Source organism: Perognathus longimembris, chromosome 9 (assembly GCF_023159225.1).
Source record: "Perognathus longimembris pacificus isolate PPM17 chromosome 9, ASM2315922v1, whole genome shotgun sequence".
NCBI classification, from domain to species: Eukaryota; Metazoa; Chordata; class Mammalia; order Rodentia; family Heteromyidae; genus Perognathus; species Perognathus longimembris.
This window is the reverse complement of record NC_063169.1, coordinates 31,163,664-31,189,002: the sequence shown is the minus strand read 5'-3', so window position 1 is coordinate 31,189,002 and position 25,339 is coordinate 31,163,664. Positions and strand designations below refer to the sequence as shown.

The 25,339-nt window shown below is 37.6% G+C and overlaps 1 protein-coding gene and 1 long non-coding RNA gene across 8 annotated transcripts in view; both read right to left on the bottom strand.

The window, feature by feature from the left end:
• Smap1 (small ArfGAP 1) overlaps positions 1-25,339 on the bottom strand; it is a 124,780-nt gene that overhangs the window by 74,494 nt on the left and 24,947 nt on the right. For 6 of the 7 annotated variants that reach the window (XM_048353895.1, XM_048353891.1, XM_048353890.1 and 3 more), the window contains exon 2: positions 11,848-11,981. In XM_048353895.1, the coding sequence (XP_048209852.1) occupies positions 11,848-11,981 (134 nt within the window). Of the gene's footprint in view, positions 1-11,847; positions 11,982-25,339 lie in introns of those variants that run through there. The other variant, XM_048353896.1, reaches the window with a different exon arrangement.
• Positions 23,696-25,192, bottom strand: LOC125357168. The gene is made up of 2 exons (XR_007212076.1): positions 25,146-25,192; positions 23,696-25,007 (listed from the first exon to the last, which is right to left on the bottom strand). It is a non-coding gene; the product is annotated as an uncharacterized LOC125357168 (long non-coding RNA).

The following is a 25,339-nucleotide window of genomic DNA, read 5'->3' as shown; positions in this document are numbered from 1 at the left end:
CAATAACTAGCCACCAAGATGCCCTTCCAGAACAAGGCCCCATACTAAGAAAATCCCAGGAACTAACTCAAAATTCAGCAGGGTTGAAGATCAGATAAAAGTGAGAAAAGGGAACAGAAGGGGCAACTGGCTTTATTTTTAAGCATTATAAGAAAATAAGGAGAGAAATGTGCAGAATTCTAAAAGCTAGCTTGAGTACTAATTTTTAAAAGTAAAAGAAAACTGTTACATAAAAAATGTGAACAGATCTTGTATCACCTTCCTATGGTTGTACCTACACTATCTCTATAATCTTATCTGAGTATATTGGAAACCGTGTTTATTGGTATTGGAAATAGCAAATTCAAAGGGAATACCAAATTTGAGAGACACAGGGTAAAAAAAGTGGAATAACTACAAAAGCAATACTTGCAAAACTGTTTGGTTTAAGTGAACTGAACACCTGGGGGGGGAGGGAAAGGGGGGGAGGGAGGGGGGCATGAGGGACAAGGTAACAAACAGTACAAGAAATGTATCCAATGCCCAACGTATGAAACTGTAACCTCTCTGTACATCAGTTTGATAATAAAAATTTGAGAAAAAAAAAGAGTAACCCAAGAGCAAAAACTAAAAACAAATAAAAAAATGAAGGCTAAAAAAAAAAATGTGAACAGAAAAAGATAACTGATTTCATATGGAATTTTCAAGAAAAAAAAGTAAAATAGTATCTCTACAATGAAACCACATCAGGAAAAAGTATACCTACAATACTTTGACCTACTAATTAAGTATGAGCTAAAGGGCTGGGGATATGGCCAAGTGGCAAGAGTGCTCGCCTCATATACATGAGGCCCTGGGTTCAATTCCCCAGCACCACATATATAGAAAATGGCCAGAAGTGGCGCTGTGGCTCAAGTGGCAGAGTGCTAGCCTTGAGCAAAAAGAAGCCAGGGACAGTGCTCAGGCCCTGAGTCCAAGGCCCCGGACTGGCCAAAAAAAAAAAGAATGAGCTAAAAAGAGATTATCAATACAGCTGGTTAACAGATAAAGTTAAATCATGAAAAACAACTACATTAGAAAGTTAGAAACATACAAAATTAAAATGACAGAACTCTGGAAAACAAAATTTAATCTACAGAGTAATGAAAATGAAAGTAAAACAAAAGTCTGGTAATTAATTATGCAACATGCAGATAGAAAAGTAACCTAAGGGCTAGGTCTGAAGGCACAACTCAGCAGAAGAGCACCAAGACAACCCAAAGGCCCTGAGTTAAAAGCAGTAATACCCAGAAAGAAAAACAAACCTAAAATGAAACAGAATATTAAAGGCTATATTTTTTTAAAAACTTCATCACAACAAAAACAATTAAAACTACATACTAAAGGAATATGCTGCATATAGGCAATTTTTACCTAAATGAAATCCATTTTCTTTTTAGAGATAAAGACAATTTAAATAGAAAGGCATGGAAAGAACTGCATAACATTGAACAAAAGAAAGGTGCAGTGACTGACTGAAATATATACCAGCTAGCTGTGTTATATATGAGCCAACTGTTTCTTCAAGTTTTTCTAGTAACCTTATTAGAAAATAAAAGCAGGCGAAAGCTGCAAAACCTGAAACTTATCTTACTTTCATACAAAAATACACAATGTAAAAACTTTTGCAAGCCTGAACTCAAGAGCCCAGGCCTCAAACTCCTAAGTTATTTTTAGGAAAAGTTGAATGACTTTTATTCAAAGGCTGATAATGAAAATGTTCCTGAACTGCTGTAGTAACCAAAGAGGACTCAGCATACAAAGAATCTCAGAAATGAGACTTTCCTTCAGTCATATAAACCAATCTCCATATGCCCACTCAATGTTGAAATCCCAACAGCACATTTCCCACTGGTTCCTGAGCCTCTTTACAAACTATTCTAGTAATGATAAACTCAGTATCTTGTTAGGCAATTTCATTTATACAGTTTGAAATACAGAAAAAATATTGCCATTCTAGTACTTGGGACTTGGGACTTTAAGTTATACTCCCAGAAGCTATTGTATTTCTAGAATTAAAACCATATGGGATCCTATGATGCCAGCCAACTCAGACTCCAGTGAAGATGCTGATGACTGAAGCCCCAGTATAGTCCCCCTTGCTTGGGTGGCTGCTGAATTTTCACTTACTCTGGCCCTTGGACTACAGAAAAGCGGGAGGGGCAGGGGAGATATGGAAAAACCCAAGACTCCAAGAGGTGAAAAGGAAAAAAAACTTGTACCTGATTGCTCCTAATTTTGAGAGTATTGGGTGGGCAGGGGACTCCTAAAATAACACATGACCACTTCCTCATTTCTGGGGAAGGAAAGGAGACTAGAGCAGCTGGTGTGCTCACCCCTCCCCAGACACCTCCATTAACCACAGACTATGTAGTGCTGGCCCTAGCCACTGGCAGAGCCTGTTCCTGGCGAACTGTGGATACAGCTGGAGGGTCAGGAGCTGTTACCTTCCTTCCCCTTGGCATTAATAAATTTAAGTTAATCCTTTAAAAAAAAACATATGGGAACGTGGGGAGAAGAGGACAGAGATTAAGAAATGAAAATAAAAACATAAATTAAGAAAATAAGGAGGATCAGGATGGAAGATGGCTCTGAAAAACAAGAGGGAATCCCCTAGCTCTCTCCAAACAAATAGTGTTGGGGGTCCCAACATGCAGTTCCCTCAAGAGATCAACAACAACAAATAAATGAACAGAGAATCAAAGAAACTGGAAAAGAAAAGAAAAGCCCATAAATTGCACACAAAGATGGAAAATTGTAAAGACCCCTCCCCGCCTCCTTGCCGGCAGCGCAGCCAAACAAACCTCGAAAGCAACCAGCTGCCTGGGACTTCCAGACTTCAGTGGACTGTAGAACTCAGAGCAGAAACTCCCGCAGTGTGGGACACGGACAGCGGGAACAGAGACTGGGACCAGAGACCAGGCACACAACACCCAGACCCAGAGAACTCCCACAGTATCCCCGGGCAGTTCCAGGATCAGTGAGTACCGCTAGGTACCCACACCCACTGGAGACCAGCGCAGGTGATGAGCCGAGCCTGTCTCAATAATGAACCGTTGAACTGGAGCTGGGAATGTGGCCTAGTGGTAGAATGCTTGCTTGCCTAGCATGCATGAAGTCCTGAGTTTGATTCCTCAGCACCACATATAAAGAAAAGGCCAGGGCTGGAAATATGGCCTAACGGTAGAGTGCTTGCCTCCTACACATGAAGCCCTGGGTTTGATTCTCAGCACCTCATATATAGAAAGGCCAGAAGTGGTGCTGTGGCTCAAGTGGTGGAGTGCTATCCTTGAGCAAAAAGACGCCAGGGGCAGTGTTCAGACCCAGAATTCAAGACCCAGGACTGACAAAAAAAAAAAAACAAAACAGAACCCTGGAGGTAATGGATCAGTACATATACACAATGGAATTTTATGCCTCTATCAGAAAGAATGACATTGCCCCATTCGTAAGGAAATGGAAGGACTTGGAAAAAAATATACTAAGTGAAGTGAGCCAGATCCAAAGAAACATGGACTCTATGGTCTCCCTCATAGGGAATAATTAGCACAGGTTTAGGCTAGTCACAGCAGAGGATCACAAGAGCCCAATAGCTATACCCTTATGAACACATAAGATGATGCTAAGTGAAATGAACTCCATGTTATGGAAATGACTGTTATATCACTGTTGTAATTACTTTCAACATGCCATGTGAAACCATAGCTTCTATTGTTGATGATACTCTTGTATCCCCTTCCTGTGGTTGTACCTGCACTATCACTGTATCTTATCTGAGTACATTGGAAACCGTGTATACTGATATTAGAACTAGGAAACTGAAAGGGAATACCAAAATCGAGAGACAGGATAAAAAGACAAACAACTACAAAAGCAATACTTGCAAAACTGTTGGGTGTAAATCAACTGAACAACTCATGGGGGAAGAGGGAAAGGGGGAGGAGAAAGGGGGAATAAGGGAGGAAGTAACAAACAGTACAAGAAATGTATCCAATGCCTAACATATGAAACTGTAACCTCTCTGTACATCAGTTTGACAATAATTTTTTTTAAAAACTTACTATGGAAATATTTTGACAGGATTTTTTCCCTAAATGACATATGGATACAAAACTATTTATCCCTGGATCACACAAAGAAGAAATACTAAAAAAAAATAAGATTTGCATAATATGGCTATCACCCAAACGTCCTTGAAAGATAGATCTCTTACCCATTTTTGTATTTTTATGATGCCTAAAGCTAGGACATGGAGAGAAGGCATCGTCATTTGGTCAGCAGGGTACATGATTTCATATTAAAAAGAAGGCCAATATATAGAACTACTCTTTCTCACTTGAGTGGTATCAACAAGAAAATTACATTTGTATCTTTTCCTGGTTTTGGTTGACCAATCATAGTTGGTGTGTATATGTTTAGGTGTTTATTTTCTATCATCTACTAAAGTATATTTTAAAATATGTATAAAACACTTAAATTTTTTATGATTTTCCAAGAAAAATAAATGGTAACAGGAAATGAGAATGTAAAACAAACAAACAAACAAAAAACCCTGGAAGTCATATTAGTGTTCCTAGCTACTTGGGACACATAAATAGGATTACAGTCCAGGTGGACTAGAGTAAAAATTGGAGACTACTAGAAAAACAAACCAAAAATGGCTCATGGCATGTCCCAAATGCTAGAGTATCTAACTAGTAAACAGAAGACCCTGAGTTCAAACCCTGGGTTCCTACTCCTTGCCCGTATCTACCATCTACATCTGGCATAGGTCCTGTCAGTTCCCTAGCTTCTGGCATGGTAGGCCCAGGAGCCATGAAGACAAGAAGTCGTAGGAGAAAATAAAGAAAGCACATAAAAAGACACACAAATACCACAGGCATTGCAATCCTACCTCTTCTTCTTTCAACCATGACTCTGACTGAATACAGGGCCTGAACTCAGCCCCACCTTAAAATCTGACCAGTTCTGCTTTCCCATCAACCTCCAGCTGCTATGTTGTACTGGATGAAATTAGCTCTCCATTTCCCACTTCACTCCCACCTGAGCCATATCCTGTCATTCGTCCCTGACTGGGGAATGGAAAGAGGATGACTAGAGAAAATGGGGAGAAAGGATGGCTACCGGCTAGAAAAGGCCACCTTCTTCCTGCTTGACAGATCTTAGAACTTAAAGCAGAAGAGCTGTTTGTTGAAGATGATGAGACATCTGAAGATAAAGATCTGTGAAGTGTGACTGCATTAACTACAAGGCTGCTATTAAAATCCATATGGTCAGGAATGTCATTCCTATTTCAGGGCCTACTCTCATTCTATCAAGCTTATTTATCCAGCGAAAAAACAAAAAACAAACCACACAAACAGAAGAGCATCATCAAATCATATATGGAATATATTGTCCACTGTAGACATACTATTAAGTGTATATTGTATGTATAGAACATAAACCACAATAAAAGAATCTTAATCAGAAATTACTTTTTAAAATAACTTTAGGCTGGGAATATTGCTTAGTGGTAGAGTACTTGCCTAGTATGCATGAAGCCCTGGGTTCAATTCCTCGGTACCTCATAAACAGAAAAACTAAGAAGTGGTGGTGCTGTGGCTCAAGTAGTAGAGAGGTAGCCTTGAGAAAAGAAGTTCAAAGGCAGTGTCCAGGCCCTGAGTTCAAGCCCCAGGACTAGCCAAAATAAATAACTTTAATTCTATACTAATAAAAATGTAAAAGTTTGGTAGATAAGTTATTCTTTTAAAAGTAAGCACACATGGTGGGTGCCGATGGCTTAATCCTAACTACTCAGGAGAATGAGACATGGAGAATCATGTTCAAAGCTATCCTGGGCAGAAAAGTCTGAGACTCTATCTTCAATATAACAAGTAAAACATGGGATAGACTGGAAGTGTGGCTCAAGTGGTAGAACACTAGCCTTGAGCAAGAATTCTGGCAAGAATACAAGAACCAGAACAAAAGAATAAATAAAAATGAACTAGGCACTGGTGTTTCACATCTGTAAGCCTAGCAGCCAATCCAGGTAGGAAAATACATAAGACAGATTTTTACCTCCAATAAAGTACCATAAAGTCGAAGTGGAGCTGTGGCTCAAGTGGTAGAGTGCCTTGAGCAAAAGAAGCTAATGGACAGCTCCTAGGCCATGAGTTCAATCCCTAGGAATGGCAACAATAAACAAGCATACAGCTGGGGGAAACAATGGCTCACATCTGTAATTCTACTCAGGAGGCTAAAATTTAGAAGACAGATGTTAGAAGACAGCCCAAGTAGTCCTTTCTGCATGAAAACTCCATCTTAAAAATAACCAGAAACGGTTGGTGTGGAAGTGTGACTCAAGTAATAGAGCACCAAGCAAGCAAGCAAACTACCAAGTTCAAGAAAGAAAATACGTACTAGTTTGCCTTTGAAAGAAATATTCCCAGGTTTCTAAATGGTATGATTACTTTATAGAAAATGGTAGAATCTGTTAACGTAAAAACTAAAGATATTTTAGTTTTAAAGTGAACTAGGGTTTTGGCCTATTGGATCTAAGTATTTTGGTGTACAACTTGGTAAAAACCATATTGATGCTGTTTCTAGGCCCTCAACCAACCAACCAAATTTTCATATTCAGCATCACAGAGGCATATATGAGAAACTAACCATATTTGGGGGGTTGTTTTGCTTCCCTTGATTATTTTTTCTCAGTGATAATTTTCCAGCCTTGTTTTTTTAGCTATGTGTACAAATGTACAATTATTAAGATGTTTTCTTTTTTCATGATTAATTTTATTAGTAATAATTATAATCATACTACTAAAAAATGGAGTTTTTTAATTTCAATTTTGTGAGGGAAAGCAACAGTCTGAATATTCAGATGTCTACTTCAGAATAGTTCCTCCAGGTTTTTATTAGTATTTTTCCAGCTTACGTTCTCTCAACTATTTTACCTTGCTGAATTTTGCAGCTAACTTGGTTTAGAATTATAACTTATTTAGAATTTTAACTGGATAAGAAAATTGCCTTATTTAGAATTATAACTGGGTAAGAAAATTGCCTTTTCATGATAAGTGCTCAGTTTTGGTCTCTAGTTTGAAGGTACCAGGACATACATACTACAACAAAAGAAAGACAACACCTCCTCTGCCCTAGCTTTTGTGTTACCAAGAAAAAGAAAACATTCATAAAGTACTGGCTTTATCATAAGATTCAACCAGAATTGGTCCTATACCTACATGAGTGTTCAGTGTTTCAAAATGAAGTTTTGGGTGTGATAAATCACTACAGTAGTGCTTAATGTATTAAGAATTTGCTGCAGATTGTATTCATAATAATTACTTTGTGTTTGCAGAAATGTAGCCCTTTTCCTCTAAATTTACAGGTGTAAGAAAAGGGGTAGGTGCACTACATTTTAAAGTCACATGGGTGCAAATTTTATTTTTGAAATCCAGATTCAAAAAAAAAATTTCACCACCCAAATCACACTTCTACTTCTTGGCCTTTTATAAGCCGACAGACTGGCATAAAGACTGTCCACAGTTCCTAAGATTTAGCGTATATACAAAAATAAAACTTTATAAATTTAAAAAAGAAAGAAAATACGGTTACAATATCATTTAACCCTGAGGCTAATCTTTACCACTAATTACATTATACAAACACACATATGCCAAGAATTTAAAAAATCATTTGATTGTTAGACTGGGCTTGAAGATTAAATCATGTTCCCGTATTTAGTAATAAGAAATTTTTCAAACAACAGTAACCAAAACAAAGTATTATTCTGAAACATAATTATTATGGAGTGGGAAAGCTAGGGTCGACACAGAGTACAGTAAAATTATTTCTCTTCCATCAGTAAGTACCTCCCAAACTTTATTTATTTACTTATTTTGCTGTTCCTGGGGCTTGAACTCTAGGCCTGGGTGTTGTCCCTGGAAGGCAAGCTCTCTACCACTTGAGCTACAGTACTACTTCTGCCTTTTTTGAGTAGTTTGTTGGAGATAAAGAGTCTCATGGAGTTTCCTGTCCGGGCTGGCTTTGAATCATGATCCTTAGATCTCAGGCTCCTGAACAGCTAGTATCATAGGCATGAGCCACAAGCACCCTACCTAAACATTTTTCTAATAACAAATAGCATCTTATATATGTGAATATGGAAGAGTAAATCATGCCTTTTTTTTGCCAGTCCTAGGGCTTGAACTCGGCCTGAACACTGCCCCTGGCTTCCTTTTTCTCAAGGTTAGCACTCTACCACTTGAGCCACAGCACCACTTGAGCTTTTTCTTTATATATGGTGCTATGGTGCTAAGGAATCCAACCCAAGGCTTCATGCATGCTAGGCAAGCACTCTACTGCAAAGCCACATTTCCGGTCCCCTGAATCACGTCTTAATTAACGCTTTTCCAATAAACAGGAGTGGCCGCCAAAAGACAGTCATGTCAATGTGCTTGTCCTTGAGAGATCTGACTGGAAATAGGCACAAGGGAACTTTCTGGAGCAGAGAAAATGAAGCATCTTAATCATGGTGATGGTGACACTGCAGAAACATTTGTCAAGACTTATAAACCTGTAAACGATTCTTTAAACAGTAATAAATGATCTGGACACTGGAGACTTACACCTCGGGCCACAGTTCAAAGCTAGCCTAGGCAGAAAAGTCCATGAGACTCATCTTCAATAAACTACTCAAAAAAAAGCTGGAAGTAGAGCTGTGGCTCAAGTGGTAAAGCACTAACTAGGCTTGATCAAAAAAGAAATTCAGGAACAGCATTTAGGCCCTGAATTCAAGCCCCAGGACCAGCACATACACACACAAAAGTAATAAATGGTAGAACTACTTAAAGATAATAAAAATATATTTTTAAAAAGAAAGAAGCATAAAGAAAGTATACTTTGGAAGTTCTTTGAAATGACTATTTTTAGCTAAGTAAAATATTTAGAGAAACTCTTTGAATGAATACATAAAATGCAAAAAAGAAAAAATAATAAGCAGGTCCCAATGGCTCATGCCTATAATCCTCTCTACTCAGGAGGCTGATTTCTGAGGATTGAGATTCAAAGCCAGCCTGAGCAGAAAAGTAAGAGACTCTTATCTCCAATTAACCACCAGAAAGCCAGAAGTGGTACTGTGGCTCAAAGTGGTAGAAGTTAACTTTGAGAAAAAAGACTCAGGTACAGCACCCAGGCCATGATTTCAAGCCTCATGACCAGAAGGGCAGGGGAGGAGAGGGGAGGGAAGGACAGGGAAAGAGAGGGGAGGGAGAGGGGAGGAGAGGGGAGGGAGAGGGGAGGAGTGGGGAGGGGAAGGCAGGGGAAGGGAGAGGGAGGGGAGGGGAGGGGAGAGGAGGAGGGGAGAGAAAGGAGAGGATAGGGGAGTGGAGAAGGGGAAGGAGGGGAGAGGGGAGGGGAGAGGAGCAGGGAAGGGAAGAGGGAGGGGAGGGGGAGGGGAAGAAAGGGGGATGGGGAAGGGGAAGGGGAAGGGAAGGGGAAAGGGAAGGGGAAGGGGAAGAGGAAGGGGAAAGGGAAGGGGAAGGGGAAGGGGAAGGGGAAGGGGAAGGGGAAGGGGAAGGGGAAGACAAGTAATAAATGAATGAATAATATGCCAAGATATAGAACTAGACTATAAGGAACTTACTAGCACTACAGGAAATGACATGCTCAGATTTAATCAAGAAGCAACTTTAATAGATAACTGATGTGATTTATCTAGAGATTTCCCTCAAAATGCCTTATCATCCGATACTATTACAAACTAATAATTATCTTTGTTAAATATTCTCAAAAAGATATCCATTTATACTCAACACTACCACACAATGTATCAATTTGTTGACTTATTTATCGGTACATTTGGTAACTAATTTATCCTAAAAGATTACTATAAGCTACACTGCTTAACATCAGAAATATTCAAAACAGCAATATTGAGGGTCCCTATAATGAGCAAATAGACTATTATTAACTAATCTACAAAGTAAGTACTATTACTGTTCTTATTTTACAAATAAAGAAACTGGGGCACCTTAAAATAAAATAACCCGTAAAGATCATAAAAGTCTAACCGGCCATCTGACTTAAGACAATCATCTGAATTACTTTGTTCTTTCTGGAATCAGTTGACTTGAAATGTTCTACACTAACATAAATATCATGCTCTCAACCAGATGCCATGGCTCAGGCCAATAATCCTATCTACTTGTGAGGGGAAAAATAAGAATATCACAGTTCAAGCCCCCCACTCAAACAACAACCTATCTCAAACAAGCTGAGTATGGTTGATCACACCTATAATCTCAAGTAAAATGGGCACAAGTACTTTAGTCATGACTGTCTTATATCTCTACAATTCCTTACAAAGGTCAAATACAGTAGCACATACAAGTGCTACATGCATATTAAAAATACTGCTTCCTATTAAATATTCAAAACCTTCTTTTATATGACAAGTATGTTTTCTCTTCCAGGACAAACAACACAAAGGGTAGCATTTCCCTCTAGGCCTTCTCCAACAAAAAAGCTTAATAGCAAATTTACAACAGAGTAAGTAATTATGCCTGGCTTTATAGCCTAAATATCTCTTCTTCTATTTCTAGCCATACAAATTTTCCTGCCCTGAGATATGATTTTAACAGTGGAATTCAGCCATACAGCTGTGCCCTTGGTGTGTTTTGGTTCTATATCTGCAGATTCAACCAATTCACAGATTGAAAATAAAAGGGGAAAATTGTATCTATACTCAACATGTTCACTTGTTTTCCTTGTTTGTATTCCCCAAACTAAATAGTATAGTAACTATTTGTCTAGCATTTACACTGCATTCAATATTCCAATAATCTAGGATTAATTTAAAAGGCAAAGATTTTTACAATCTAAAGATGATTAACTTAAAAATATACAAAAAGAGTATGCAGAGGTTATATACAAATATTAGCCCAAATAAAAGGCATCCCTGGAGCATCCAGGGATTTTTGGTATGTATCAGGAATCCCCAAAATGGTCCTTTGTGGGTGCCAAGGGATGAGTGCATATTTACATACTAAAGCACTTGATACTGGCTAAGAACAATTTCAAAGGAGGAAAAGAAAAACATGTAATTTCACTGTGAATTAAAAAGTAAGGCCAGTAAAGATAATTGTTTTAAATGTGCAGCCAATCTGAAAGATTATGAGCATTTAAGTTGCAAATATCTCTAACAAAGTGAAAACACTCTAGACAAGCCTAACCCTGGACAATCTTGCAGCTACTAAGACTCTGAAGATCAGAGCACTCCTGTAAAAGAAATCCTTGAAGTCACTTCTAGGCAAATGGAGATTTTTACTTTCTCAAGACTCCCTCTACGAAAAATAAACTGTGTAGCTACATTTGAACACAAGGAAAAAAAAGGTTCAAATATTTAGAGATCAATATTTTAGGCTAAAGAAAAAGACTTAAAACTGACTTCAGGGGCTGGGAATGTGGCTTAACAGTAGAGTGCTTGCCTAGCATGCACAAAGCCTTGGGTTCGATTCCTCAGCACCACATAAACAGAAAAACAGAACCACATAAACAGAACTAGTGCTGTGGCTCAGTGGTAGAATGCTAGCCTTGAGCAAAAAGAAGCCAGGGACAATGCTCAAGCCCTGAGTCCAAGCTCCAGGACTGGCAAAAAAAAAAAGATTTTAGTATAGACACAAAGAAATAAACATCTGTGAATTGACAAGTGAAAGAACATTCAAATTTTTCCCTTGGCATATGTTCAATGTAGTTCTTTTCAATGTTAATCTTTATAGTGAAGAACAGGTTAAACATTTTTAAGTCATTTAGAACAACTTAATAATTTCTTCTCAAGGTAATGTTTACCTGTATCTGTTCTGGTGTCCATTGGTCTAGGTTGACTGACTTGACTCTGGATATATGAACCCCAAGATTTCTATGAATTCCAGCACATCTGATGCAAATAAATACACCAATATTCCAGGAAGCCCATCTGGGACCTAATTAAAGAAAAGAAGCAATGAAAAATGCATTAAAAATAACTAGAAAATAAACATCATGGCAGAATATAAGAAGCATTCTGGTTTTTATACAATTACAATGGGAGTTTAAGAGAAATCACATGGATCAGCTTTTCACATGGTAGTAGAAGGAGCTTAGTCAAATGATGGGTCTTAGCTATAATGAAAGGTTAACAATCAACTTTCAGTAACCTTAAACATTTGATTAATTTTTGCATTCCTAGAAACTTTTTCACTTAAAATGTTTTTTATTCAGTATATTTAAACCAACAGTAGTATATCCAGAGTCAAGAACAAACTGTTCATTAAATATATAAAACATTACTTAAGCCAAGTACAGTGACTCACACTTGTAATCCTAGCTACTGAAAGGGTGAACAAATGCAGCAGTGGTACTCACTAGACACACTATGTTGAAAATGAACTATACACTTGCAAGGAAAAATTGGGAGAAAACAAAGAAAGGAATGACAATGTCCAGAAAGAATTTTACTCATTACCTGACTTATGGAACTGTAATCCCTCCATACATCACCTTTATAATGACTATATAAAATATGTACATATATACATATATACATATATATATACATTACTTAAGCAAGGTGCAGTGACTTACACTTGTAATCCTAGCTACTTGGCAGTGGAAATCCAGAGGAGTTACAAATCTAGACCTGTTACAGTATTCAATATCATCTGTAATAAGAAAACTGACTGTATAACAAAAAGCCACTAAGTCACATACCCAAAGTCCAATACACAGCTTCTTTGATTCTCAAAGTTCTGTTGTATTTGTGTGTGTATGTGTGTGTATATATATATATTAGTTTTTAATATAAATTTCATCATTTTTCCTTTTAGTAATAACGACTTCTGAGAATTAAGTAGAAACATGGCTTCCCAGACAGAGAGACCTGTTATTTCTCACTCTCCTATGAAACAAAAACTATGGCCTCAAAATTAAAAGCAGAAATGATGTGTTTTGCTATTAACCAAATTGGACCTATGTTTCCAAGGCCTCTTTCCCATCTTCATTAGCTAGAAGATTATAGAAAAACAAACCTGCCACCAAGCAACCAGAAAAAGCCCCTAGTTGAAGAAGACATAGCTATATACCCACATTGGATAGTACATCTACATACTAACATGAAGGAAAAACAATTTGACCTATTTAGGTCCCCCAATATATTGTTATCGTTTTTTTCTTAACAACAGCTAAACCTACAAGTCAACATAACTCAATGTAAATTACAATTACATGTGGGTAATAGGAATATACCCAAGAGTTATTCATTTCAGAGGCAAAATTCTACAATTCAAAAATAGGGCTGGGAATATGGCTTAGTGATAAAGTGCTTGCCTAGCATGCATGAAGCCCTGGGTTTGATTCCTCAGTATCTCATAAACAGAAAGAGCCAGAAGGAACACTGTGGCTCAAGTGGTAGAGGGCTAGCCTTGAGCAAAGAGAAGCCAGGGACAGTGCCCAGACCCTAAATTCAAGCCCCAGGACTCGGGGGGGGGGGGTGTTCAAAAACAGTATAATTTATCAAAATAAATTCTAGATTCAACTTAACCAATTATGTAGTAATTATTATCCATTTTGATCAAGGTATTAAACAAAGAAGATAAAAATGGAGATTATACCTTCAAGGAAGTTGTTAAATTAGATCATGGCTATAAGACAAGTGTAAATGGTACAGGAACCAACAAGATGGCCATTGCCAGTGGTTTACTGCAGGCTTTCTAGAGTCAATGGCATTGGAGATGATTATTAAAAGACAGGTAAAGAAGAGACCAGGCTAACAGAGACAGGGCACATCCAGACTATTGGCCACATATGGTCATCAAAATCATTTAGTGCATGATGAGGTAGATATGTAATAACTCTTGTCAGCTGCCAATGGCCTGTTAGCCTGTTTTATTTTGTATTAATATTCTAATGGCCCGTGACAGAAAAAAAGGATCCCCACATCTAAGTGGCAAAAAAAAAAAAAAAACAATACTTAGGTGTTTATTACTAAGTTCCTTTCATTTAAAAACTGTTTTGCTTATTTGACAATTTGATGGATATAAGCAGCACATAGAATTTGTATAATACCAAGTAGTTAATACAGATACAAATGCCTATTTTATGTGTGCAAACTCTAGAAAGTAGAAAAACAAGCTAGTGAAATATATTTTGCTATACCTAAATAGTTTAAAAATTTCTATATGTATAGAAATGAACTGGAATTTTACTGAAGATTTGTTTGGTTTTGGGTTTTTTTTGCCAGTCCTGGGGCTTGCACTCAGGGCCTGAGCACTATCCCTGGCTTCTTTTTGCTCAAGGCTAGCACTCTACCACTTGAGGCACAGCGCCACTTCTAGCTTTTTCTATTTATGTGGTGCTGAGGAATTAAACCCAGGGTTCATGTATATGAGACGAGCCCTTTACCACTAGGCCATATTCCCAGCCCTACTGAAGATTTCTATACATATGCCTTATAGCTTTCACATCATTTAAAAATAATACAAAATTCAATATTTATCAAAGAAGAAACTTATCTTCCAATTTCTGATTACCATGATAGATTAATACTGAGAACAACCTTCCTTGAACTTTTTATTTTTTTAATAAAAAACAAGTAAAAACCAATGGTGGTGGCTCATGCTTGTAATCTCACTGAGATGTGAAGATGGAAACTCAAAGCCAGCCTGGGCAGCAAAGTCCATGAAACTTATAACCAGTCAACTAATGCCACCACCACCATACCACACCACGGACCACACCACACCACATCCACACATCATCAAAAAAAACAAAAACAAAAACACCACCAAAAAGGCCCAAGTAGAGCTTTGGTCCAAGTGGTGAAAAGCTAGTTTTCATCAAAAAAAGCAGCTCAGTAACAGCACCCAAGCCCTGAGTTCAAGCCTTTGGTACTGCAATCCTTGATTCCAAGCTATAATCATCAGAACAATATGGTAATGGAAAAATAAGAATCTGAGCACTATCTTATACTAAACAATGGCAAAATAAGAATCTGAGCACTATCTTATACTAAACACAAAAATCAACTCAAAGTCCAGAAAATTATACAATTCCTAAAAGAAAATGCAGGAGAAAAGTTCCTTACCATTAGCTTTGATAATTATTTTTAGACAACATACAAAAAGCTCAGGCAACATGAGCAAAAATAAATGAAACATCATCAGAATAAAGAGTTCCTGTACAGCAAGGTAAACAACAAACAAAACAAAAAGAAAACCTACAGAATGGGCAAAAATATGTGCATGAAGCATGTACCTCGTAAGAAAATATGTTCAAAGTTGTTTTTTTTTTTTTTAAACTCTGGCACCAGGGCTGGGAATGTGGCTTAGCGGTAGAGTGCTTGCCTAGTGTGCATGAAGCCCTGATTACTCAGCACCACATAAACAGAAAAGGCTGGAAGTGGTGCTGTGGCTCAAGACATAGAGAGCTAGCCTTGAGAAAAAGAAGCCAGGGACAGACAGTGCTCAGGCTGAGTCCAAGCCCCAGGACTGGCAAAAAAAAAAAAAAAAAAAAGAAGAAAAGGAAGGGAGGGAGGGAGGGAGGGAGGGAGGGAGGGAGGGAGGGAGGGAGGGAGGGAGGGAGGGAGGGAGGGACCTCTGGCACTAGCCAGGCACCTATGGCTCACACCTATAATCCTAGCTACTCAGGAGGCTGAGATCTAAAGCCAGCCTGAGCAGGAAACTCTGTGAGACTCCTATCTGCAATAAACTACTCAGAAAAAGCCAAGAGTGGCACTGTGGCTCAAGTAGTAGAGTGCTAGCCTTGAGCTGAAGCCCAGAGTTTAAGCCCTCAGAGGGACGGATGGACAAACGGGGGGGGGGGGGGGGGGGGGGGGAGTGTGCCTCTGGCACCAGTAGCTCATGCCTGTAGACCTAGCCACTCAGGAGGCCAAACTCTAAGAAGTATGATTTAAAGCCAACCCAGGAAAGACTCTTATCTCCAATTTTCTAGCAATAAGCCAGAAGTAGAGGTATATGGTTCAAAGGGTAAAGTGGCAGCCATGAACAAAAAAAATAATCAAGGACTTATGCCTCATACTGGTTTGTATGTATGTGTACACATACGTGCTCATACACAGCCACACAAACACACAAACTCACAATGCAACAGGTAGCATGGTGGTGACTGCTTGTAATAGCAACTACTCCAGAAGGCAGAGATGGGAAGAATTACAGTTCCAGGACATCACAGGCAAAAAGTTAGAAAGAATATAACTCAACAAATAAGCCCAGGGTGTTAGGTCATTCCTGTACTGCTAACTATGTAAGAGGCACAGAGGCATAGGTAGGAAAATCAAGATTCAAGGCTGGTCCAGGAGAAAGAAAACAAGAGACCCTACCTGAAAAATAAAGTGCCTAGTATACCCCCCCCCAAACAAAAGAACAGAGGTAACAAATTTGAGAGTGTGGTGAAAAACAGAATCCTTATACATACTGTTGGTAGGAATATAAACTAGCCCTTTGTGAAACACAGTATGAAGAATTTTCAAAAATTAAAAATCTAGCTACCATATGATCCGACATCCAAAATGAAAATAACTTATACATATAGATGTACTCCCATGTTTATCACAGCATTTTTTAATAGTCAAGATATAGAAACACCTGAGTGACTATCATTTCATAATGAATATGTATATCAAATTATATTGTATACCTTAAATATGTACTATAAAAAATAACCCCCAAAACTGCATTAGACTAACACATCTTTATTGTCAGGTTTCATTTCTATGTCCAAGCTCTTCTAAATGCCAAAATTTTTTTTAATAAATGTTTTATTTGATCAAGGATAGGCAAAATACTGTCAATAAATTCCAGAGCTGACTTTGAACACAATTCTGCCTACCATTTGTTTTAAACTAAAACAAATTTAAAGGAACATATAAAATCCTTTGTGTGATTTTTCAATATAAAACTAAAAGTCCAGCACCAGTGGCTCACATCTGAAATCCTTGCTACTCAGGAGGCTGAGATCTGAGGATGACAGTTTCGAACTAGCCTGGCAGTAAAGTCCGTGAGACTCTTATCTCCAAATTAGCCACCAAAAAGCTAGAAGTGGAGCTATGGCTCAAGCGGTAGAGCACTATCTTGAGCACAAAAGCTCAAGGACAGCACCCTGAGTTCAAGCCCCAGGACCAACACAAGCACGCACATGCACAAATACACATACCCTGAAACAACATAAAATACAGACTTTATTTGATCAAATATAAAATGATTTATTTCATATTTTAGTTTATCTTTAGTATCTTTAAATTGTTATACAAGGGGTTTCATTGCAATGTCAATGAGCCAATGCTTCTAGAATGGCACCCCTTCCATCATTATCCCTGAATCTATTTCAATACCACCCATCTCAAGTTAATATCCTTATTTAGTATTATAAAATTTCAACAGCATTTGTTACCAAAATAATACAACATTTTGTCATCAGTAATTCTTGAAAATTCCAAAGATGAGCTGTACCTGGGCATATGTAGAGATAAAATTAACTTTATTTGGTTAAACTTAAATTAAGCTTAAAAGTTCCTTGTTCATAAGATAAAATGCCACAAATACAAATCCAGTAATAATAATATTATTATCTTAGTAGATTGCTGAGCTATCACTAACACAATCCAAACAAAATAATTCAGAAAATGATGTGAGATTCTCAATTTGGATTAACAGTGAGCACCATCTGGTGGTACAAAAGTTTAAAATTATTTTGCAATTGTTTAAAAGGCATTTATTAAACACAAACAAGGTTATATAACTTTTAATTATGAAACTATTTCAGGTGTACAGAAAAGAGGAAAAGTACTTATATAATTTAACAGAAGCTATGAACTCATTTTAGTTTCCATCTTAAACAGACTCAACTGTTTTTAACAGACCACTGAGCAAGAAAACAAAAGTATCTCTAAGCAAGTTGAATATGGCAATATTTGGTCCCATAAAATCATAAGAAAATAGGCTTGGAATGTGGTTTAGTGGTAGAGTACTTGCCCAGCATGCATGAAGCCCTGGGTTCGATTCCTCAGTACCATATAAACAGAAAAGCCAGAAGTGGCACTATGGCTCAAGTGGTAGAGTGCTAGGCTTGAGTAAAAGAAGCTCAGGGATAGTGCCCAGGCCCTGAGTTCCAGCCCCAGGACTGGTAAAAGAAAAAATAAATCATGAGGAAAGATAAGTTTAAAAATGCACTATCAAGCCGGGAGATCTAAGAATCATGGTTAAAGCCAGCCTGTGCAGGAAAGTTCATGAAATTCTCATCTCCAATTAACCACCAGGAAACCAGAAGTAGAGCTATGACTCAAAGTGGTGGAGCACTAGCCTTGAGCAAAAGAGCTCAGGGACAGTGCCCAGGTTTGAAGTTCAAGCTCCCATGACCAAAAGGAAAGAAAGGAAGAAAGAAAATGCATTATCAGTTGGGCACTTGGTGGCTCAGGCCTGTAATCCTACCTATTCTGGAGGCTGAGATCTGAGGATCACAGTACAAAGCCAGCCAGGGCAGAAACACTCATAAGACTCTTATCTCCAATTAACCACAAAAAGCCAGAAATGGCTGTGGCTCAAGTGGTAGAGCACTAGCCTTGAGCACAGAAGTTTAGGGACAGTATCCAGGCCTTTAATTCAAGCTCAGGACAAGCACATACACAAAAATCATTACCAATAAATGATCTCATTACAAGTAAGGGTCTACTGGTTTTAATTAAAAACAAAAATCTACTTGGGGAAAAGGTATTTTACTTTACTGAATACAAACACATAGTTAAAATGAATCAGACACAAGAATGAAAGTAAACTAAGAAACACAAAAGTAGGCTACTGTTATGCAGACAGGAGTGAATAAGGAATCATTTTTAAGAATTAGGTTTTTAAAATCACAAGTCCAGTTTGATTCCTTAGCACCACATATACAGAAAAAGGCCAAAAGTGGCGCTGTGGCTCAAGTGGCAGAGTACTAGCCTTGAGCAAAAAGAAGCCAGGGGCAGTGCTCAGGCCCTGAGTTCAAGCCCCAGGACTGGCCAAAAAATAAAATCACAAGTCCATTACCTGTCACCAGTACAGACATGTGATATTATGATAGTAATTAACAGTCAAGGAATACTTCTGATCATACACACATATGCATGTGTTTATATGCTGTGTGTGTATGTGTGTGTGTGTGTGTGTGTATGTGTGTGTATTCTTCTCAATCTACCTGAGACAAAAAGAAGTTTAAGAGTAGGCAGAATCACATTGGTATGAGGTTAAACTGCCTAAGCTTTGCTTTTCTTATCTGTAAAACACTGCTGTAAATAGAACCATGACAGTATATAGAAAGTATTGAGTTATATAATAAAACATAAAATACCTTATCTACCACATGGTAATAAGTTCCTGGGAAATAATAACTTTAATATATATCCTACTTAAACACAGTAACTATCTTCACCTAGAAATTAACATTAAAAATTGTTCATCTCCATTTTTTATTTGTTCCTAGAATCCACCAGTTGAGTACATTCATGCCTTTGCTTAACATGTCAGTCTTTCTGAATTTCTACAAGTTAATGGTAATGGTGCGTGTGTGCTTAATTAGAGGTAAGATTCTCATGGACTTTCCTGCCTTGGCTGGCTTCAAACTGTGATCCTCAGTTTTCAGACTCCTAAGTAGCTTAGATTACAGGTGTGAGCCAATGGTGCCTGTCATCCCTGAATTTTTTTTGCTTTTTTTGCTCAAGTCTAGTGCTCGATCACTTGAGCCACAGTTCCACATCTAACTTTTTGCTGGTTAACTGGAGATAAACGTCTTATGGACTTTCCCACCTGGGCTGGCTTCAAACCACAATCCTGTTATTTTATTTTCATGTACTTTCTAAAATACTATACTGAGTTCTATTTCTACCCCAAATAACCCAACTGAGTAAACCAAATTTAAAACCAAACAAAGTACAAATAAAACATTTCTGAAGAGACTGAAAATCAAGAGATGACAAATGAAGTAGGTTAAAGCCCACTACATAATGAACTCACCTCGATGCCTAAGAGTTCATGTAATGGCACAAGGACATAAGGCCAGCAACCAAAGATCTCCCTAGTTTGATGAGATGAATCTATGAGACTACACATAATTTCATAAGGCAGCATAAACAAAAGAGTAGAGAGAAATGTAGAGATGAACACAAATGATTACCCTTGAAATTCAATTGAGCACCCTTGAAATTCAATTGAATATTGATTAGTGTACAAGTATGCGGAAACTATACAGATGACAGAGAAAAGACACCTAAAATAGAGAAAAAAAGCTTCTGTTGGGGGTGGGAGGATTACTTGAGTTTCAACTCAGCACCTCTCACTTGTTCGGGACACCATCTGCTTGCCAGGCACACAATATTAGCTCCTTTTAGATTTTTCTTTTTCTTTTCAGGGTGTTACATATTTTCCTTTGAATCCTTCCACCTTTGGCCCTTCTCCTACCTCAGATCACAGGTTCATTCTAACTCCAACATAATGGTTGAAACCAGGGTTTCAGTAACTTGTTGCGTGGGCTGGAGACACACACACACACACACACACACACACTCTGGAAGTTGAGCTCAAGTGATAGAGGTAAAATGCTAGCGCTAGCCTTGAGCAAAAAAGCTCAGGGACAGTGTCCAAGCCTGAGTTCAAGCCCCAGGACTGGCGCGTCGTGCACACACACGCACACACACGCACATACACACACACACAACGCCAAAACTGACAAACAAAATTCATAATAGTTTGCATCAAAAAAAATTGAGAGAAAAATCAAGCAATAGAAAATGATTCCAAATATATTATTACTTAATTGCAGGCAGAAATCCAAAAAGTTATAGGAAAAACTAACATGTTAAGCAAAGGCATAAATGTGCTCAACTGGTAAAAGCAGCAAATCAAACTGATTGAAGATGCTATAATGCCTCAGGTAAGAAATACAGTAGACAAGTCTGGCACCAGTGGCACACGTCTATAATCAAAATTGCAGTTAAAGCCAGACTGGATAAAAGACGTCCTCTCCAAAAAATAAAAAGGCACAGCTGGAATGTGGCTCAAGTAGTACTGAGCAAGCAAGCTGAGGGAGCACAAGGCCCTGGAGTTCAAGCTAGTATCATCCTCACCAAAAAAGAAGAATAATTAAATAATTAATTGAAGAAAATAATGGTGGAAATTATTTTGATTAAAATATATGCACAAGCAAAGTAACATGATAAAGCCCTTGGTATAATTAATATAAACTAAAAACAATAAATGGCAGGAGAACAAAACAGGCTCTGTAGGAGGATGAGTATAAACTATGCACAAAGAGACAATTATAATGATGACAGATTCTCATTCAAAACAATTCAAGCTAGCAGACAATAAGATATTTTAAAAGTACTGAAAGTAACATATAACCAACCAAACTATTGACCATACAAAATACCTTTCATGAAAAATAAGGTGAAATAAAGGTTAAGGTAAAAGTCAATGAAATAGAAACAAGAAAACAAACTGGGCAAGGTCACACTTGTAAATCCTAGCTACACAGAAGGCTGAGATCAAGATGATGATAGTTAAGAGACCAGCCAGGGCAAAATGTTTGAAAGTCCCTCATCTCAACCAGTAGAAAGCTGGGCATGGAGGAACATGCCAGTCATTCCAGCTGTACGGGAAGTGTCAATATAAGAATTTGCAGTCCAAGCAAGTATAAGCTAAAAACAGTGAGCACCTAAGAGGCTTTGAATTCAAACTATAAACTATAGTATTAACAAAATGAAGAAAAAAGCTAATTTTTTGAGTATTGGCCAGAGAAATGAAAGCTTACATCCACACAAAAAATCTGTACACCAATCTTAACAGCAGCTTTATTTTATTTTATTTTATTTTTGGCCAGTCCTGGGGCTTGGACTCTGGGCCTGAGCACTGTCCCTGGCTTCTTTTTGCTCAAGGCCAGCACTCTGCCACTTGATCCACAGCGCCACTTCTGGCCATTTTCTGTATATGTGGTGCTGGGGAATTGAACCCAGGGCCTCATGTATATGAGGCAGGCACTCTTGCCACTAGGCCATATCCCAAGCCCCAACAGCAGCTTTATTTTTAACAGCCAGCTAAAACCTATAAATAGCTCTGAAGTCCTTCAACAAGTAAATGGTTAAATTATGATACACATGTACCTATGTACATATATAGGTATATATGTACATATATAGGCAAAATTTTACTCAATAAAAGGGAAAACTATTAATACATGAATGACTCAAGAATTATACTAACTGAATCAACAAATAATATATAATGTCAAATAAAAATCAACAATCATGATTCCATTCATAAAATACTTTTTTGTGTATGCCAGTCCTGGGGGCAAGCACTCTACCACTAAGCCACATTCCCAGCTCCATAAAATGCTTCTGAAATAACAAAATTTTAGTGGCTGGGAATATGGCCTAGTGGCAAGAGTGCTTGTCTCGTATATATGAAGCCCTAGGTTTGATTCCTCAGCACCACATACATAGAAAAGGCCACAAGTGGCGCTGTGGCTCAAGTTGGCAGAGTGCTAGCCTTGAGCAAAAAGAAGCCAGGGACCAGTGCTCAGGCCCTGAGTTCAAGCCCCAGGACTTGAAAAAAAAATTTAGAAAACAGATTCATGGTATTAAGGGAGTAGGAGGTAGAAGAAAGGAATGTGTGGTTAAAAAAAGGACAACCCAAGAGATTTTTATGGTGATTTATATCTATTGAGTGTGGTGGAATATTATGTTATGAGTCTATATAAATCTGTATGTGATAAAGCTGTACAGAAGTGAATAGACACATGCATACATAAAGGAGTTCAAGTAAAATTGATTTCACTGGAGGATTGTATTAATGTTAATATTACATACTTGACTCGGGAACCTAAGTATATATTTTATGTATGTGTATGTTTTATGTATATATTTTAATATTTTACAGTATATAAATTACATATTAAAATACATCCACATATTACATATCCTTATATACAATATGTAAATACATTTGTTATATTTTATAATTTTGATAAATATTTATGTGTGCACACACTTATGTATATCTTTTAATACTTTATACTATATATACTTTTCAAATTTTTTATATTAAACTATGACTCAAACTGTCATATAGTCTTAGTTTATATGTGTTCTGATTCATAGCTTTGTTTCCACCCCAAACATTCACCAAAAAATGAAAACTTTTACCTCAATTATCTGGCACAAAGAAAACATGATCATTCTTTTTTTTTTTTTTTTTGGCCAGTCCTGGGCTTTGGACTCAGGGCCTGAGCACTGTCCCTGGCTTCTTCCCGCTCAAGGCTAGCACTCTGCCACTTGAGCCACAGCGCCGCTTCTGGCCGTTTTCTGTATATGTGGTGCTGGGGAATCGAACCTAGGGCCTCGTGTATCCGAGGCAGGCACTCTTGCCACTAGGCTATATCCCCAGCCCCATGATCATTCTTTTTTAAAAACCTAACTTTAGGGCTGGGAATATGGCCTAGTGGCAAGAGTGTTTGCCTCATATACATGAAGCCCTGGGTTCAATTCCCCAGAACCACATATAGACAACGGCCAGAGGTGGCGCTGTGGCTCAAGTGGCAGAGTGCTTGAGCAAAAAAGTCAGGGGCAGTGCTCAGGCCCTGAGTCCATGGCCCAGGACTGGCAAAAAAAAAAAAAAAAAACTAACTTTAGTCTTCAAAACAGAATCAAAAGACAAGAATCAGTCAATTCCCTACACTAAGGAAACCACACTGTAATCAACTGGCAGTACATATAACAGTAAAATTACATGATAGAATTAGGCTGGGAGCTGTCCTGAACTCTTTTGCTCAACAGTAACACTCTACCACTTTGGGCCACAGCTCCACTTGTAGTTTTCTGGTGATTGATTAATTGGAGATGAGTCTCATGGACTTTCCAGCCTGGGCTGGCTTTTAACTGCAATTCTCAGATCTCAGCTTTCTGAGTAGCTACCATTACAGGAGTCAGCCAGCCACCAGCATCCAGCTTAAAATCTTAATAATCTTAAATTATACTAACCATATTTCCTCAGGTAATTGGATTATTATATTGAGAAACTCCCTATGTAAAAAGGACACATGAAAAAAATCCATTACATATTTAATAATTATTTCATAAAAACTTTAGCCTGTTATTTATCTTTATTGTTTTGAAACTAAAACACTACTCTTCAATTATACTTTCCATGATGCTAGAAACACTTTATATAATCTGCTTTGTCCAACAGAGAAGTTCCTAGCTAAAACTGGCTATTAAACCTGGAAATGTAGGTAGTAAAACAAAGTTCAAAATCAATTAAACAACTATTGTTGCTAATGTCTCCTACAAATGAACAGAGTATATGTGGAACATACAGAGAAATACAAAGAAAAGCAGACACACATATACACAGCCACAATGTAAAATTAATCATGAGTATATTAGTTTACTATTTCTCAAACCAGGCATTTTCGGAATTTTGAGTATAATGAGTCGTTAGGAAAACTGTCCCAAAGAGAATTTATTCCTTTCATATAATATGGTTACTTTCCCCCAAATTTAATTTTATGCCACTCTTCAAATTATGAAATGTATTATTTAATTCAAGGAAATAATTACTAAAGCTATTTAATTAACAGTAATAACGTATTTTCACCAGCAGAGGGCGGATATGTGTAATAATAAATATACATTCAAATGTACTAAATTGTACATCCAATTGTACTAAATCTAAGATATCAGTACACTGGTTTATACAAAAAGAATTATACTTCCTTTGAAAGAGAAAAATAGGCTAAAAATAATTTTTTAAACTACACAGATAGGTCCCGTCAGAACCTGCTTTTATCAATTTAAGCCACTGATTAAGAGTTAAATACACTACCTCAAATCAAACAAAATAACAAATAGGATGTGAACTAAGCTTATTTCAAGAACCACCTACATACATATTAACAACATTCCTTTGAATACTTTTTAAATTCAAAACCTCCTCACAGGGGGGAATGAGGGACAGGTAACATACAGTACAAGAAATGTATCCAATGCCTAATGTATGAAACTGTAACCACTCTGTAATTCATTTTGATAATAAGAATATATTTAAAAAATAGATAACAAAAAAAACCTCCTCACAGGGCACAGATGTCTAAATTCCCTGAGACAATAAACATTTGTTTCAAAAATAAACAACACAGAAAACAAAACAGTGAAATGTGTCAACTGTGTTGAAAAATGCCAACAAAAGACTACCTAAGAAGAACTTGAGAATTGGTGCCATACTACAGATTCACTTTCTTAAATCCAAGTGTTACTGAACAG